At 42.7% G+C, this 16,286-nt stretch overlaps 1 protein-coding gene across 1 annotated transcript in view; it reads left to right on the top strand.

Moving 5' to 3' along the window:
* Positions 1-5,421: 5,421 nt before the first annotated feature.
* Positions 5,422-16,286, top strand: part of TLL1 (tolloid like 1) — a 155,476-nt gene continuing 144,611 nt past the window's right edge. The window contains exon 1 of the mRNA XM_028521099.2: positions 5,422-6,528. Within this exon, the coding sequence (XP_028376900.1) occupies positions 6,360-6,528 (169 nt within the window). The 5' untranslated portion in view covers positions 5,422-6,359. The remainder of the gene's footprint in view (positions 6,529-16,286) is intronic.

Raw genomic sequence — 16,286 nt, 5'->3', positions numbered from 1 at the left:
GGCAGGGCCCCAAGAGTGGCCAGCTGAAGGAGCCAGTGGAGGGTCAAAGATTATGAGGTGACAGTAATATGCTCACGAATGACTCATTCATTCCAACTCTTATTTCCTATCTTCAAAATAGCATGTGGTCAGAAAAACCTTGGCAACTGGTTGACCTGGATAATGGGTCTCATGGAGTTTGGATGTATCTTTTTTCACAAGGACCTGGTACTATTTTATTATTTATTTTAAAAATTAAGTTATTCTCATTGCATCGTAAGTATGTAGTATGTTTACTGAAGGCTTCAGTATCTATTTTTAACTTTCGTGAATTAAGTAGAATGATATGTACAAATTTCATTTGGTAGGGAAATTACATAGGAAAAATTGGGAGACCTACCTTATGCTCATAATACCAAAAAAAAAAAAAAAAAAAAGAAAAGAAAAGAACACAGCACCAAATTAGCTAAACTAAAGGGACAGAAAATGGCCAGATTGGAGACATTCTAAATTTCAGCTATGGAATTATACTATTGGGCAATTTATAAACAACAACCGCATCACCTAAATCATTATTTCAGTTTGGTAGGTTTTGTATCAGTGGAATTTTTCAAAGAAAACTTCCTCAGTTTAATTTAATTTAATTTGTAACTTTTTGTGTAAGCTAAATTTCTTGCCTCATAGCCCACAGAAAAAACAGGTTTTTCTCACATATCACTAGGAAAATGCCATTTAATAACAACCACCTTTTACATGTGCTTACACCTGCGAAGTACATTATATGTATAATCTCAATTTAACCCTATTTAGTTTTCATTTGTTTCAAAAATCAAGAGTGAGTTAAGGGACATAATTTGCCTAAGGCAAAAATAGCGGACATGCTATTTTAAGTCTGGCAAAACCAGACTTAAAACTGTTTTCCGTCGGTAAAGCCTATGTTCTTAACCAGAGAACATAGGCTTCGTCTCTCTGGCCCACCTTTGAATGAGCTACTGTGCCTTAGAGTTATACCATTTAGGCCAAACTGAAAGAGGAGAAGCCTTTTTCAAAAAAATGTATTTCGAGGGTCTGGAAATAGTTTTATTTTTTGAACTCACTCAAGATGATAATAATAGCAAACAGATACCAAAAGTTCACTATATGCTTGGTACTGAAAGTACATCCAGAATATAGTAAGTAACTGAACCTTTATAACAACTCTATGTACTGGTGTTACCCCTCAGAATACCCCTGTTTTCTAGAAGAGGACTCTGAGGACACACGAAGTTAAAAGATGGGATGAAGGTTACCAAGTTAGTAAGCAGAGAGCTGGAATTCAGGTTGAGGGATATTTCCAAGCTCCGAAGTCTCCATAGCTAGATGTTCAGGGCACTGGAGTGAGGATTTTGTACAGGTGTAGAGGTTACACAATGGAACCCTACTAGTGGGCCCAAACCTCCAGGTTCCACTAGGTGGGAAATAAGGGGACCCCCTTCTCTCTTCACTCCTTTTTCCTCCATTTCCCTTTGGCAAAGCTGATGCCTAAATGAAGGATACAATCGTTTCCAGATGTTGTTTGGCAATAATACATGGTTTCTGAACAAACAAGTCAGGGGCTCCTCTTGAGACTGACATAGCAAGTAAGGCCTAAACAAGCAAACAGCCCAAAGTGCTAAGAGTAAATCCATGCAACTTCTGTATCCAAATATAGCCTTTCTGTATTGGGGGGCTGGAAATGACCATGGGTGATAAGCAGGTAAGAGAAGAAAATAGCCCGAGGTACTGGTGTGAGGAAAGGCTCAAAAGGTTGTTTTTCACAGTGTGGGGCGGGGGACATAGGGATTGAATTAGATCAGTGATTATCAAGCATCAATTATCGTTGGTGTGCCCCTGTTATGGTTGACTTACTATCATAAAGCAACTGACTTGTTTAACCTCGGCATCATTATAAGAAATATATACTTGATTGCAAATTTGTTAATAAGTAATCATTTTTCTAATACACACATATATGTAACTATTAAAAGTATTTTTTAAAAGTTTGGTGCTGTGTTACCTAAAATTATTGCAGGTACCATCAGTGGTTGCAGGATCACACTGTGGGACACTGAACTAAAATTAGGAGATGCTAACCTTGCTCTGTCCATAAAAACCCATAAATTTGTAAGAATTTTAAGGAAATACGGAAAACAAGAATGTGCATGCATGCTAGAAGAGAGTAGAAATGCGCATGGTTGAGTGAGAGTCTACCAGGAAAGGTAAAGCGTTCTATCTGTGTGAAGGGTCACGTCAGAATGGGGTGAAAGGACAGTTAAAAGGTCTTGAGTCACTGACAGCTATAAAAAGAAAAAAACAAAGGGTGTCTCTGTTCCCCAGAGCCAGGGAATGCTAGAGACAAGGGTCACACAGCCAACTACCTAGTACCAAGGAATAACCAGAGACTCTTAGGTCATTAGCCCTATTCAGACCAGAATCCAGGCTGGGTTTTTTTTTTTCTTTTCCTGGGGAAGTGTGTGTCTTTTTCTAAACAAACAAACCAACCAACAAACAAATCCCTTCTTTAGCACTTTAGCTGTGAAGCAAATATTGCCTTCTGTTCACTTTTCCATTCTTTGTCTCACACTATATTTGTTACTTAGGAAACCGCAACAAGCCCAGATTCTGCCTGAATGTAGTGGCATCCTAATTATCAAGGGTCGGGAACATACTCCAGTGATGGTGGATGAAATACTGTGACATAAAAGTCACAGAAAACAAGGAAAATAGGGGACATCTGTAATAGTGTCAACAATAAGAAATCACAGAGTATAAGATTTTAGGAAAAGAAGATGTGGAAGTCAAAGGCCTCTTCACTTACAAATATTTTCCTGAGATGTATATAGATTAATTCAGAACAGCAGTACTAATACAAAGCAGGATTTTAAAAAAGCCTTCAAGTAGTAAGTTTGAACCATATGAAATTGCCAATATTTGCTGGTTTTGACCTACAGTTAGAAGAATTTCATAGGAGTCCATCTACACACACACTCTTCGGTTAACAGGTTAACAGAGGAGCGGGGTGAGATCAAGGGAGAGAGGGAAACCTATTTTACTTGGTACACATTTGAATTACTATTATTTTTAACAAGGGACACGAGGGGGATATATTCATGCATCCCTTGACTTCATAGCAGAAAACAATCACAAGTAGCTTTTCACAAATTGACTAAATTAAAAAATTGACATTTCTAAATGACATTATCTACAAGGCAAATTTATTTTAATTACTTTGGTAGCAAATAGACTATACCAGTTGGCACAGAAGGTGCCTCTCACTTCAGCTCTCTTGGGTGGCTTTATTCCAAAGGACGTCTGGGGGCTGATGGGGCCCTGCTGCAGGTGGTGATGCTGGCCATGGCCAGTTGCCAGCTAGAAACCAAAGTGACTTCAGTGCGCGTCTTACTATGGGAATCCATCTCTTTTTATCTTCCTGAGGAGACCGGATTCACATGACGTACAGGTATGTGGCTACATTCTGACGAAACACTCAACTCCCTTCTCATGGGGATTGTTTTTTCTGTTTTCTTGCAAATTCTTGCAAATTAATGTTTATCGATGGACAAAGCAAAGGCTATTTTTAGTTTGCAATCTTGACAACAGTAGAAATAAATTAAGCTTAAAAGGTATGCGTTTTATCATTCTAAACTTGGGTGTTGTAAATATCAATATTTAAAAATGAATCAAGGGTCAAGGCCTGTGATGTAAATAAATATCCTCTGCAATTATTTTAGCTATAAAGAAACATTTTTATATTTTGATGTGAGGTTCTACTGTGTCAGTCATTCTGGATTACAAATTTATAAACTTGTAAAACTAATTCTTCAAGGAAATAAATTCTTTAAGGAAATAAATGTAAAATACATTCTTTAAGGGAAACATAATAGGCATCATTATATAATGAGGCAGCTGTCCCTATATGGTATCATTTTTTTTCAGGGCAAATGAATGAGATATTTATTCTTTCAAGTAAGTGATGCTTAGGCAAAGTCCAGGTACAAACTCTAGGCAATTTACATATGATCCAATAGTCTAACAAGATGCTTGCTGACATTTAGACGAACAAGGGACATTTTAAAGGTCTGGGGGTAGGGAGTTGGCACACTGTCAGCAGCTCAAGAGCAGGCTCTCTAAAGGAAAGTCAAGTTTTCCAGGCTCTCAGATGGGCTAAGCAGAAAACATTCTTGTTTAGCCCAGCACTAGAGCAACACCATTATTAATTATGCAAACATCTTTTTTTTTTTTTTTTTGTGGATGGGTAAAAGAATTTGAGAATGACTCAGCAAGAGTTTCTACCAGCGTGTGGAACACGCTCTTTTGGAACCTACTCTCTCTCTGCTCAGTGACCTGGGGGTGAAGAGTTTGAGATCTACAGAAAGGACGCGGGGTCACTGAGAAAGCCCCAGTTTTGCCAGTAGGTCTACCTGGTCCTTCCATCTTTTCACGTTTAGTTCAAGTTGGAAATAATTGATACTTCTTCACAGTTAGCCTCTACTTTTTCTTCAACAAACATAAAACCTGGTCAAATCCCCCAACCAAAGACCTGGTTTACTTGTCAAAGGTGTTAGCGTGTGTGGTTACCTTCATATTTCCCTTTAGATGAGACTGTATGTTGGTGGTCCCTTGGGAAAGGGGGAGATTTAAATGTTGGATAAACATGTGAAGGCAACGGAAGCGTTTTACAAGTCTCCACTAGAGTGACAGTTCAAGGTTTGGTTGGAAAAGGGAAGGCGCTCATCACCCCTGGAAATTTCGGGGAGACGTTCTCTCTCACCTATTTGGGAAACGACTTGCAGATGTGGGCAATGCTCCCATCAGGGGTTTTGCAGAGATTTCCTCTGATTTTTTTTTTTTTCCCTTCCCAATTTCCCACAGCCTGTGTTTGTCTTGTGTCTGCGAGGCTGACATGCGGTTTACCTCGCTGATCCTGCTGCCAGGTTTTACACACTCTCCTCTGAAGTGAAACAACGAAGCCCAAGGATACTGAGCAACTCTGGGCATGGGCGCCAGAACTGTCATAGAAAATTTGCTTCCCGAGTATTCCGTCCAACTTCCCTTCCCGCGCCCACGTGAGCCGTAGCGCCAGCCCATCAATAAGGTCTTAACGTTTCCTGCTGCTGCAATCTGTAACTTGACTTGGGATTTTTTTTTTGTTTGTTTTAATTACAGTTTTGAGGATCTTAGTTGTTCGCAAAAGTTTTTGGTTAGGGGAATTTTAAAGGGCTTATAAACTGTTTTCTTACCTAAGTCACGGAGGCTCCGATACTTTTTCTCCATTCCTGGGCTGTACTTGGGTTAACCGGCAGCGGAGGAAAGAAACACACTCGCTGTTTATTTGGGGGGAGGGGACGCAGACACTGCAGCTAAATTATCGTGATTCCTCGAGCCGCCCCCGGTCTGACGCTCAAGACTGACACGTACATCATCTACTAATTGCTGTTCGAGGACGCAGATGCATAATACATTCATTTTTATCTTCGGTAAAATATAAATGGAATTGTCAGCGCGCTCGTGTCTGTTTGTTTGTATAAGGCTATCAAAAGAAGTCAGAGAGGAGGCTGTGGCCCGGATCCTGACCCTGATTGTATGAATAAGTAAGCAGGATGCAAGTGATTGGGTTAGATGCGGCGAAGATTTTTTTTTTTCAAGTTAGGAAGAGGGTAAAAAGACTGTCTGGGGGTGGGGGTGGGGGGAGGCAAACACTGCATCCCCCAGTCCTCACACTTTTGCTCTCCTTGCAGTCAGTTGGTTTGCTGGCTTCTGCAGGCTTTTAAGGTCTCGAGGCGTAGACATGCCTGTCCCCCACCCCCTTCCTCGGTCTCCCCTTTCAGTTCAGATGTGCTGATGTGCAGACCGGATTCATCTTCCCGGAGCGGCGGCGGCGGGCGCAGGCGGCGGCGGCTCGCGCTTGGCCGCCGGGTCCTGGCAGCGGTGTGGGCGCGGCGCGGGAGCCCTAGCTCCGGTGGCAGCTGAGCCCGTGGGGCGCCGCTCGCCCGGCCGCGGCCGTGGGGAGTTCGGCCGCCAGAAGGACGACCTGGCAGGGTGCGAGCGCCCGCTCCGCTAGAGGCGAGTTTGCCCGCAGCTGCCCCTCCCCGCCTCCGGGAGCCGAGCTCCTTACCTGCCCTCCACCCACCCGGAGGCCCCTATCCAACTTCTCTCTGCAACTGGGGGTAACAGGCAGTCCTTGCCCCCTGTACTGTCCCAACGGCACCCGCATGTCTCCGGACACCTGAACACCCTGGTCCAGTCGAACAGCCTCCCCGCGGGGAGAAGAGCACCCGTCCCCCTCGCCCCGCACATCAGCGCGGAACGCGGCTGCCTCACCTCGCGGTCCGGCTCCCTCCTTTTCCTCCAAAGGCAGGAGGATGGGGCTGGAAACGCTTTCCCCGAGGATGCTCGCGTGCCTGGTGGCCTTGGGGATTATTGTCTACGGGGAACTGTGGGTCTGCGCTGGCCTCGATTATGATTACACTTTTGAGGGAAACGAAGAGGATAAAGCGGAGATGATAGATTACAAGGACCCCTGTAAAGCTGGTAAGTGCTACTCCAGGTTGGGACGGTGGCGCGCCGGGGGCCGCGGCGCTGGATTGTCGGTGGGTGGCGGTGGGAGCTCACCTGTTCCCTTCCCTCCTCCGCCAGCCCCTCCGCCGCCCCTCCTTTTCTTCCCCTTCTCTGCTTCCCTCCCCAGCCCGAGGCGACTGGAGTTCCGTGCTAGTGGCCTCCAATGCCAAGCTCCGGTCTCCCAGTTTTGGAAAAAAAAAAAAACAAACAAAAACGTCCTAGATAGAGTTCTGATTCCCCTCCCCTCCCCCAACGAAACAAACGAGCCGTAAACACAGCTGGCAGCCGTAGGTTTTAAATACCAACACTCAGCCGGCTTTATGCCCGGAGGGGACAACACCTCCCCTTTGTTCCCTACAAGGTGGGTGGGGATGGAATTGCTACCTCGGGACACTTTTACTCCCTCTGTGGCCAGGGGTTTCAAGTATGGGGTCCTGGCGAGAAAGGGGTTGTGATGACCTTGGAAACTCTCACGCTGAATGGAATTTAAATGCATTTGTCCACTTAAAATCTTAAAAAAAAAATCCAAGTTGCCACCCCATTCAAACTTGTGTCTTTCTTCCTGTGCACACCCCTGGGAACTGCAGTGGGCCGGCGCTGCCTGAAGCTCAGCTTCTCGTCGCCGGGTTCCGGAGCCCCCGGGGACCTTCCCCTCCCCTCCGCGCGCCCCGTGCCTCTGCAGGTCGGGTCTCCACTCCGGTGCGGGGCGGCGCTTCCCTCTCGCAGCCTCAGGTCCCGCTGCTCGCGCGGCGGCCGGAGACCACGTGAGCGCCGCGCCCCGGGACGCCAGCCCCCGCCCGGGGCTCTCGGACCCTTGCTGTGCTGAAGTGCGGTAGAGGTGATCCAGCTTCAGTGGGGACTCGCGGCTGACTTCTGAAGGAAGGTTACAGGGATTGTTGGGACGGACTGTACAGTAGATTTACAGTAGAGTTTTCCTAACCGGAGGGCACGTTCTGTCCCACGTCCAGAGGTGTGAGCTGCGAAGAGGGAGTGGGCAGAGTGTCCGAAGTGCTGTGTCCCTGCCTCCGGGGGTGGTGTGCGGGTTCTTCGGCCTGGGCCTGCGAGGTCTTTGCTTGCATCGCTAGGTAAACCTTACTCCACCTCTCTCGGGCCAGAAGGAAGGTGGGATGTACACCAGCGAAGGAGGATGCCGGAAATCCCCTTCTACCTTTGATGACACATTGTTCTGACAAGGAGGATGTGTGTGTTGTGTCCTTCTTATCAGACCTTTCTCTTGCTGCAGATACTTAAAGTTCAGAGTAGCTTAAGAGGAACTTGGCAGTCCGGAACAAAAAGTTCTGATTTAATTCAGTTTTGGCTTTTGAATTTTCTGCTTTGACCTTTAACACTCAGTAAGTCCCACCAAAGAGGGCTTTTCCCTGAGGGCTCGCAGGACAGGACACGGTTCTGCCAGGGGTAACTAGTGGCTGGGCAACCAGAAGTCAGTGCAACTCCTTTAACATACTTTTTATTGAGACATTTGTTTGAATAATACCTGCAACTGGGTGCAGGTTTTGTGCTTTATTGTTTCAGGTAAGATGGAAAGGAAGTGTTTGATGCCTAAGGATTGTCTAGGAATACTATTCAGCTCTGTTGTGTGAAAGGTTCAACCAGCTATCAGCCTGGGAAAACCAGAGCATGCATATACATCGGTCCAATTTCAGGAAAATAAATACAGTTTTCTATACAAATTAAAGTACAAGTGTCTGGCTTTGAAACATCATTAATTTCAAATGTGAATACATCATAAGAAATGTCAAAAATTAGCTAATACATTTTCAGCAGTTCAGCTGTTTCAGGCTTATCTTACATTAGAAATTGTCCAGAAGATTTTTGTGAGCCTAAGTGGTTTATTTTCTGTTTATGAATGCTTTCAGTTTTAAAATTTCAGAAGTTGCACCATACGGATTTAAACACCTTAAGCAATAAATGTTTACCTTCCTCAGCAAATAAGCATCTAGGACAAGGAAAAAAACCCTTTAATAGCATACTCTTGTTTTTCTTTTCATACAGGTTGATTTTGGAACATAACTGTTGAAGTTAAAACAACAACCAAAACAATTTGGAAAGGATTATTACTCTAATCTTGTTTCTTCCCTGTCTTTGAGTACAAGAGGCATACTTGTGTGTGTGTGTGTGTGTGTGTGTGTGTAGTGAAAGTGAACTAAGAATGGCCCAAGTGGAAGGCTGAGAAGTTTGCCCAAAATCTGAGATCACTTTTTAAATGATCAGCCCTGCTTTTTAATTTAGTGAAATGAAAGGCTTTAATTTACCAGCTTGGCTAGAGAATGGCAGAATCTTAGTGCCTCTCTTTTGGCACAGTATAAAACAAAGATTGTAATAACAGGAAAATAAATAGTACATTGAAATCCCAAACAAGAGTCAAAAAAAAGGGGCATTAAAATAAGAAAGTTAGGGACACATATGTGAAAGATGGCCACAAAAGCAAAGAAGTGGGTGTTCTCTAGACTCTGGGGTACCCTGGCTCCCGCCTTTCTAAGGTGCAGAGTGGACGGCAGGGCCCTGAAATAAAGTGTTCTTTTTGAACTTTTCTAACAGGGGTCCTAATATTCCCCAGACTACACAGTACCTTGATGTCAAGTAGCTTTATGGTTTGAGAGCACTTTTGAGTACATTATTCAGCTCAACACAACAGCTTTCCCATATGGTGGAATTTGTTAATCTTCCCATTGTACAGATTGGAAAACAGATGCTCTGTGAGGCTAAATGTGTTTGTTAAGATTATCCATAACTTGATTACAAGTTTTTTAGCTGCGAAGTCTGGCTGTATTAAATGATACTGCAGTCTTAGCCTTTTGGAGGCCTTCTTTGAAATACAATACAAACAAGAGAAATTCGTCCAGGTTTATTTGGAGTCTAGACTAAGAGAAATGCAGTTACTTTTACATCTAATATGAGTGGAATGGTTAAAAAATGGTTTCATCATTTCCAAACCCAATTAGAATATAAAGTCTTTGAGGGAAAAGGTCATATCTGATTCTTAATATTTATCACCGGGATGGATTACCACTGTTACGTATTTAGTATATTCTCAATACCTCATCAGTATCTATAGATTATTAATAGTGATCTTCACCACTTACTCACAAACTTCTGTTTTAACCAAAATGAAATGTTACCCAAAGAGGAATATTTATTCATCATGATAACTTGTTAAACATTGTGCCATACTTATTATAGTTGTGACATGATAATTTTTATACCTATCAGAACACTGATTCAAATTCATGAAACTAGAGGTCAAAAAGGAAGCCTTTGTATTAATTGCATTTTGATTTAGAAAGCCATTTTTGGTATCAGTGAAAGCAGGTAGTTAGCACAGCACAGCTTCGCATATATTTATATAGCCAAACCCATTAGGGCAGAATGTAGGTAGTTAATGTCCATCTAAATGGACACCAAGGTGCAGATAATTCAAAGGAATGTCTGACTTTCTTCAGGGCAGTGCATGGTCACCTGAATTTGCAATCAGATTTCTCTTTCTCTAGTTCACAAGGGTCCTGAGGGACACTGGGAAACTGACGCTGCAGGAAGTCGTTCCAGAACAGAAACTGAGGTGTCCTGTTTCACTGTTGAACTCTTCCAATTGGTGCTAATCTGAGTATTATACATGTGAAGAGCTTGGGCAAATTCAGTGTATAAATTAATCTCTCAGATTTGTCTGGAGATTACATGGAAAAGCAGAGACCTGATAAACCAAGTCAGTATTCGCAAATACCCTCCCTCCCCTCCTCCTTTCCCCCACTTCCATCCTCCCCCTCTTCCCCCCTCCCTTTCTTCCTTCTTTGCTCTTTATGTACTTAAGGGGATATCAGGAAAGCTCAGGCAATTGAAAATATAATATCCAATAAAGGAGATTGAAGATATTAGTATTTTGAATGATGGGCGGAAGCAGATAAGGCTAATGAGGCAAAATATTTGTCCAGAAGGTTAACCTTATCCACTTAGGGAAGTGTTAGCACTCTGAGACTTTATACCTTGAATCTTCTGAGTGACTGACTCTTTTTCTTGGAAACAAATCCAAGTATGATTAAAGGTCAGTGACTTGCAAGGTTAAACTTGCCTTACAGTAGCCTATGCAAGCCTGTTGATGTAGAAGTAGGCTTTTGGCATCCTAGAGGACTCTTTTTTTCTGCTTTGCTTTATAACCAGTGTCCTAGTTTCCTAACATAATAATTCTTGGGATAATTTCCTAAGTCTGTAATTTCTCGGTAAGATTTTTATCATTCTTTCAGTCCTCAGTGTTGTACTTCCTGGCTTCATGGGCAGCCTCTTAGGTGTGGCATTTTAGCATTGATATTCAATGCCATGTCTACTTTATTTCATCATAATACTAAATACTTAAACATATTTCTTGGTTGGCAGGACTCTAGGTTGCCAAACCCTCATGTTAAAAATGCATTTCATGGAGCTGCTTCTCTTAGCCAGTTACTTCTGTTTCAGTTTTCATTTCTCAGATTTTGGACTTTTTTTTCCCTCCTGCCTTTGTGGTCCATTCAGAAGTGGCCAAAGTACAGTTTTTGCAAAAGAGGTAGATAAGGCATTATGTTATGTAGACCTGAGTTCTGTTCTTCATCTACCAATACTCATTCTTTAGCCTTTGTCAGTAATTGCCATTTGTGGGCCCCCCAATTTTTGGCCCACAAATGGCAATTACTGTTATTAGGTATGAATAAGGTTATTTTTCTTAAGTACGTTCCCTCAGACTAATAATTCCAGACATGAACTCCCTGAGAGAAGGGATTCCAGGGAAGGGATTCCTCTCTTCTCTTTTTAGCCTTCCTTGGTCCACAGGGAAACAGTTAAGAGTGTGTATGAGGCTAGTGAAGGCCTTCTGGGAAAGTTAATACATAATCCCACAGCTTTCGCTGTGGCCCTCATGATGGCCCACTTTCCTACAGAAGTCTTATATGTGCCATTACAGAGTTTCTTCTATGGAAACCATGCCGTCTTTCCCCGTTGTGTAAGTATGCGTCTTATTTTTGTGCGTCGTAGCAACTTTCCCTGATTTAAAATTTAGACTTACTTGCCTTGTCGTTGTCACCATGTTCTTTGTAAACCTTAAGAATATCAGTCACATCAGTAATCCCTGAGGCTTCCCAATCACCGGGTTTCGTGGGAAGAAATAAGCCCTAACATGTTTCTAGAACTCAGGTAGAAAGTATGAAGTGCTAGCGATTTACCATTACTGGTTTTTTTTTTTCTTTTTAGAATATTACCTCTTATGTGTTCCTAGCATTGCCTTAGACGTGTTAAACCTGGGTCCCTCCCCAAGCGTTTCTAAGAATGCTTAGAAAAAGTAGAGGCAAATAATCCATTTAAAATGAGGCCTTACACATCCTGCTGGGACCATCTGGTGTCTGGGGAGGTGGGGGAAGGGCGATGCGCTGCTCCCCCGAACGGAGGAAAGCCCCCTGCAGCATCTCGAGCCCCCAGCTAGGCCTGGCCTGGGCCGGGGCTCAGGTGTCTGGCAAGATTCCTGGGGATGTCGGATTTCCTCTACTGGGGACATTTTTGAGGCCTCTTACAGCTCTTTCACATTCCAAGACCTGGAATTAATCGTGGACTTATCCTTCCCAAATTAATTCGTGGAGAATCCTCTCCCCAACCCTGGATCCCTTTGAATGATTTAGCAATGTGGTTTGAGTGATCTGTTTTCTCTAGTTATCTACTGAATACTAATGCTTGGGAAGAAAATTTAAAAAATATTTATAGCCTCAAAGCTATGGAATGAATCTCATAAAACGTGTCCTTCCCCAGAAATGTGGGAGGAGGGAATCCCTTGCTTATTTATTTAGCTCTTGCCATTGTCAGCCTTGAAAATGGGATACTGACTGTTGGATTTTGATACGCTGCGGGCTGGCTAATGCAATGCATGTTTTGCCAGCTCCTTCCAAAATGTGTGCTGATTCTGTCAAGCCGGCCCGAAGAGCCCAGCCGTATATTTGTATGAAGAAGTATTGTAAATTAGGTGTTAATTGAAATCCAGAAAGTGACCTGGGGAGATTGTCTAACTCAGCTCTTCTGCAATTTACATTTATAGCTTAAGGTAAAAATTTGATATAGACCATATGAGAAACAAACCAACTTCCTTGAATGATAATAGCTCTAAAAAGTTGAAACCATACATTAAGCAGGAAAGACGTGCTTCCAAAATATATTCTTTCCCCCCAATCTAATTTTATGTATTAGTATCCTACTCAAAGTATTCACTTTCACTGTTTTAAAAAAGACATTTCGACAGCTTTTAATGCACTGGACTGTTTTACAAGTTGTGGTAGTCTTTACAGAGATGGAGACACACACCATGTATTTATATCGCCATTTGATATCTTCTGTGTTGTTGAACTTCCTATCGATTACATTTACTTTGTGTGATGGGGTAGGCAGAGGTGGAGGGGCAAGAGGGCGGAATAGTTTCTTCATTCCTTATTTCCTTATCTGTGCCAACCTGTCAGCACATGGGTTGTGCACCACAGGGGCACCTCGAATGGCCCCCGGCCCCGTTGCTAATATTAACGTCTTTTGAGCTCGCTTCTTTGGCCATGAGTGGACTTGAAGTGTTTATTAGGATAACCCTGGCTCTTGTGCAGCATTGGGAACTGCCTTGGCACCAGTTCAGTGGACTGACTGTCCTGAAAGGAGGGAGCTCCAGTTCCCTGCCTCAGTCGTTTTCAGGACAAATGCCCACTAGTTGAGGGCTTACGGTATTTTATGTTTTACACTCAGGTTATTGAGTTATGAGGAACGCCTCATCTCATGCAAGTTAAATCTTTAAAATACCCTGGGAATACCCTCCTGTATGACTACAAAACAGGCAAGTGGAGAACTTTCAGGAGAGTAAATTCTTGGGCCCCACGTACCTCACATCTAGGCCTCCATGACTCATGTCAGAACAACCTAGTTCATGGCTTATGTTAAACACCCCATCAATTAATGTTATTGTTACTCCTTTTGGACAGAAGGGGATGCTGAGGCTTCGAAAGGTTCTTGGCTGGGCTGTCATCACAGCTGGTAAGTGGTGAGGACTCGACTCCAGGTTCTGTGTTCCAGAGGCCTTTCTGGTTTTCCAGTCCTCTACGCTGGCTCTCCAGCCAGTACAGATGCATTAAGCCTCGCAAGTCAAGTGATGGTATTTGTGCGGGGGGGGGGGGGGGGGTGGCATCCATCCTCTGTGATGTTCTTTACTGAGAACGCGCCTTGCCTTCACCGTCCTTACATTTTATAAGCCGTATACGATGTGGTCAGAGTGGGCAGAGCTGCCAGGGAAATGCCCCAGATAGGTATGAAACAAACGAAAGCGCTAAATCATGCAGGAGAGGCACTGCTGGTGCTCTGCCCCAAGTATGTACAGCAGGCTCTCCGTGGTGATTAAGGCAGGGGTTGAGTTGGCTTTGCGTAGAATTCAGTCACTGGTGTAGCTTCTTGGCACAGGTTCCAGCATTTCATGTGGTACATGTTAACTTCTTTCACACTTGCAGTTTGCTCTCTGGGTATTCAGTGAATTCATGATTATGAGCCCCTGGCGTGTGAAGAATATCCTTTCAAATGCAGGCGATTCAGGAAAGTGGTTTACAGTGTACATTATGTATGCAAATGATGTGTGAATGCCTTTGAGAAAACAAATATGCTTTGAGAAGGTATCTAAGTAACTTGATGTTTTTCATCCCCAAACTTGCCTAAAAGCCCTAAGGGTCAAAAGCTTGACAGCACTTGGTGATCATAAGGTTAACTAAGCTTCTTGGAACTCCACTCTGGTTTCCTAAGTCTGGTACATTCAAAATATAGACTAAATGTACTATTTATTATCATTTCTTTGAAGAAAATGTTTTTAGCTAAGTGTCAGCTTTTCGAGGAGGAAAGTTCCTGCTTCTACTTGTTCTCTCACAAGTGGGTAAGAACAAAATCTGGTAAAACAGGCTTCCCTTTTCTGTCTCCTTCTTTTTTAAACCCAAGGACAAAGGAAACGTTTTCACTTACATATATATTTTTAGCCCCAGGAGAAGAAATGCTATATATCCAGACCTGCGTGGAGCATAGACTGCAGACAGTCATCCTGGAGGAGTAATTGGGATTTGCCATCTGGAATTGGCTTGTGGTGCCTTGTGTTTCTATGGGGAAAACGATTCGTGTGCAGTTTGCTGGGTGAGCTAGTGACCCAGGGTTAAAATACCGAAGGAAGATAGTGATTAAAGGATATACGTCCAGTGTGTCCGAGGATGAAAATGTTTATGGTTAGAACCAGATCTCTAGGCTATATAATGGAGCCCAGAGGTGGAATGTGACTTCATGCACACAACTGTAGGCTTCGTAAACAGGTACCCTATGATATATCATGTCTGTATTGAATGGCACCTGTAGCCTGGTGTTTTAAGATAACTTGCCTATGTCCTGCGGTGATGGGATTAGATTTGGAATACGGGACTCTGGATACCATGTATTGCCATCGTGGCCGTGATGCTCTTCTTTTTCACTTTTGGAGGGGCATTGATACATTTTGAAAATTGGGGTTGGCTTCAAAAATTATATTTTAAGATTTCAGGGAGGCAGAATAGTGCATCTATTAAAAACATGGGCTTTGGCGTTTGGTGGACATGGGTTCGAATACGGGACATTCCGTGTAGTAACTGTGTGGCTTTTGCTAAGACGTTCAACCCCTTTACGTGCACTTTTCTGACCTGTGCAATGAAGATGGTGTTGTGATGCTCGTGGTATTATTTTAAGAATTAAATGAATGTAAAGTAAAAATCACTTTATATGGGCCACAGTAGTAAACACTGTGTAATTTTTATTCATAGTAGCATAAATATATAGGAGGTAGGAGGTTTTTTTGAATTGCAACTATTTGTGGGAAGATGCTCTTTATAAAAACATTTAAGGGATGAAGTTCTTCTTTCTTGCCAGCATATGCATATCTCAAGTCCAATAAACATGGCAATTGAGAGGTTAAGCTCCCAGATAGATCTTTTTGTCTGGAAAGGTATCAGAGGTAACCAATATAAACATGTTTGTATGTTGTTCTCTTGGCTACTTGCTCAAGTGCCTGATACACTCAAAATATATTGACAGTTTTCAGTTGACGTTGACTAATGTGTAAATAGAATCTTGGCCATCTAGTCTTTCGGTAATTTCTGGTTCAGATTTTATTTGCCATCTGGATTAACTTGGAGAGCTTACATATTCACAATCCTATGTTTGTACAGAGTTAAATTTAAGCACATGGCTCTAAGCTACAAATATTCATAAATTCACCAAAGCTTTATTGAACACTTCCTGTGAATGAAACATGGATTTGTCCTTGGGGTTACAGGAGTATGAAATCGGATTCAATGCCTGACCTGGTGTAGTCTTAACTTTACCATTTACAGGTAGATGATAGTTTAGGGATAAATAGTTGTTTATATTCAAATCACATAATTGTATGGTAAAGTTATTTCAGTTTAGTATTTGAAAATGGATCCTATTATAAATTATGATAATCAGAATATGTATTCTTATAAGATTTTTCCTGGAATTTTCTTTCTTTATTGTGTGCAGTAGTCTCCTCTTATCTCCTGGGCACGAATACATTCCAAGACCCCCAGTGGACGCCTGACGTCACCGATTGTACCAAACCCTATTAACAGTATGGTTTTTTCCTATTCATACATACCTGCAATAAAGTTTAATGAATAAAGTAGGCAATTTCATGGACAGGAGATTTGTGTTTA

This window comes from Phyllostomus discolor, chromosome 8 (genome assembly GCF_004126475.2).
Source record: "Phyllostomus discolor isolate MPI-MPIP mPhyDis1 chromosome 8, mPhyDis1.pri.v3, whole genome shotgun sequence".
Classification (NCBI taxonomy): domain Eukaryota; kingdom Metazoa; phylum Chordata; class Mammalia; order Chiroptera; family Phyllostomidae; genus Phyllostomus; species Phyllostomus discolor.
This window is presented reverse-complemented; position numbering and strand designations above follow the sequence as displayed.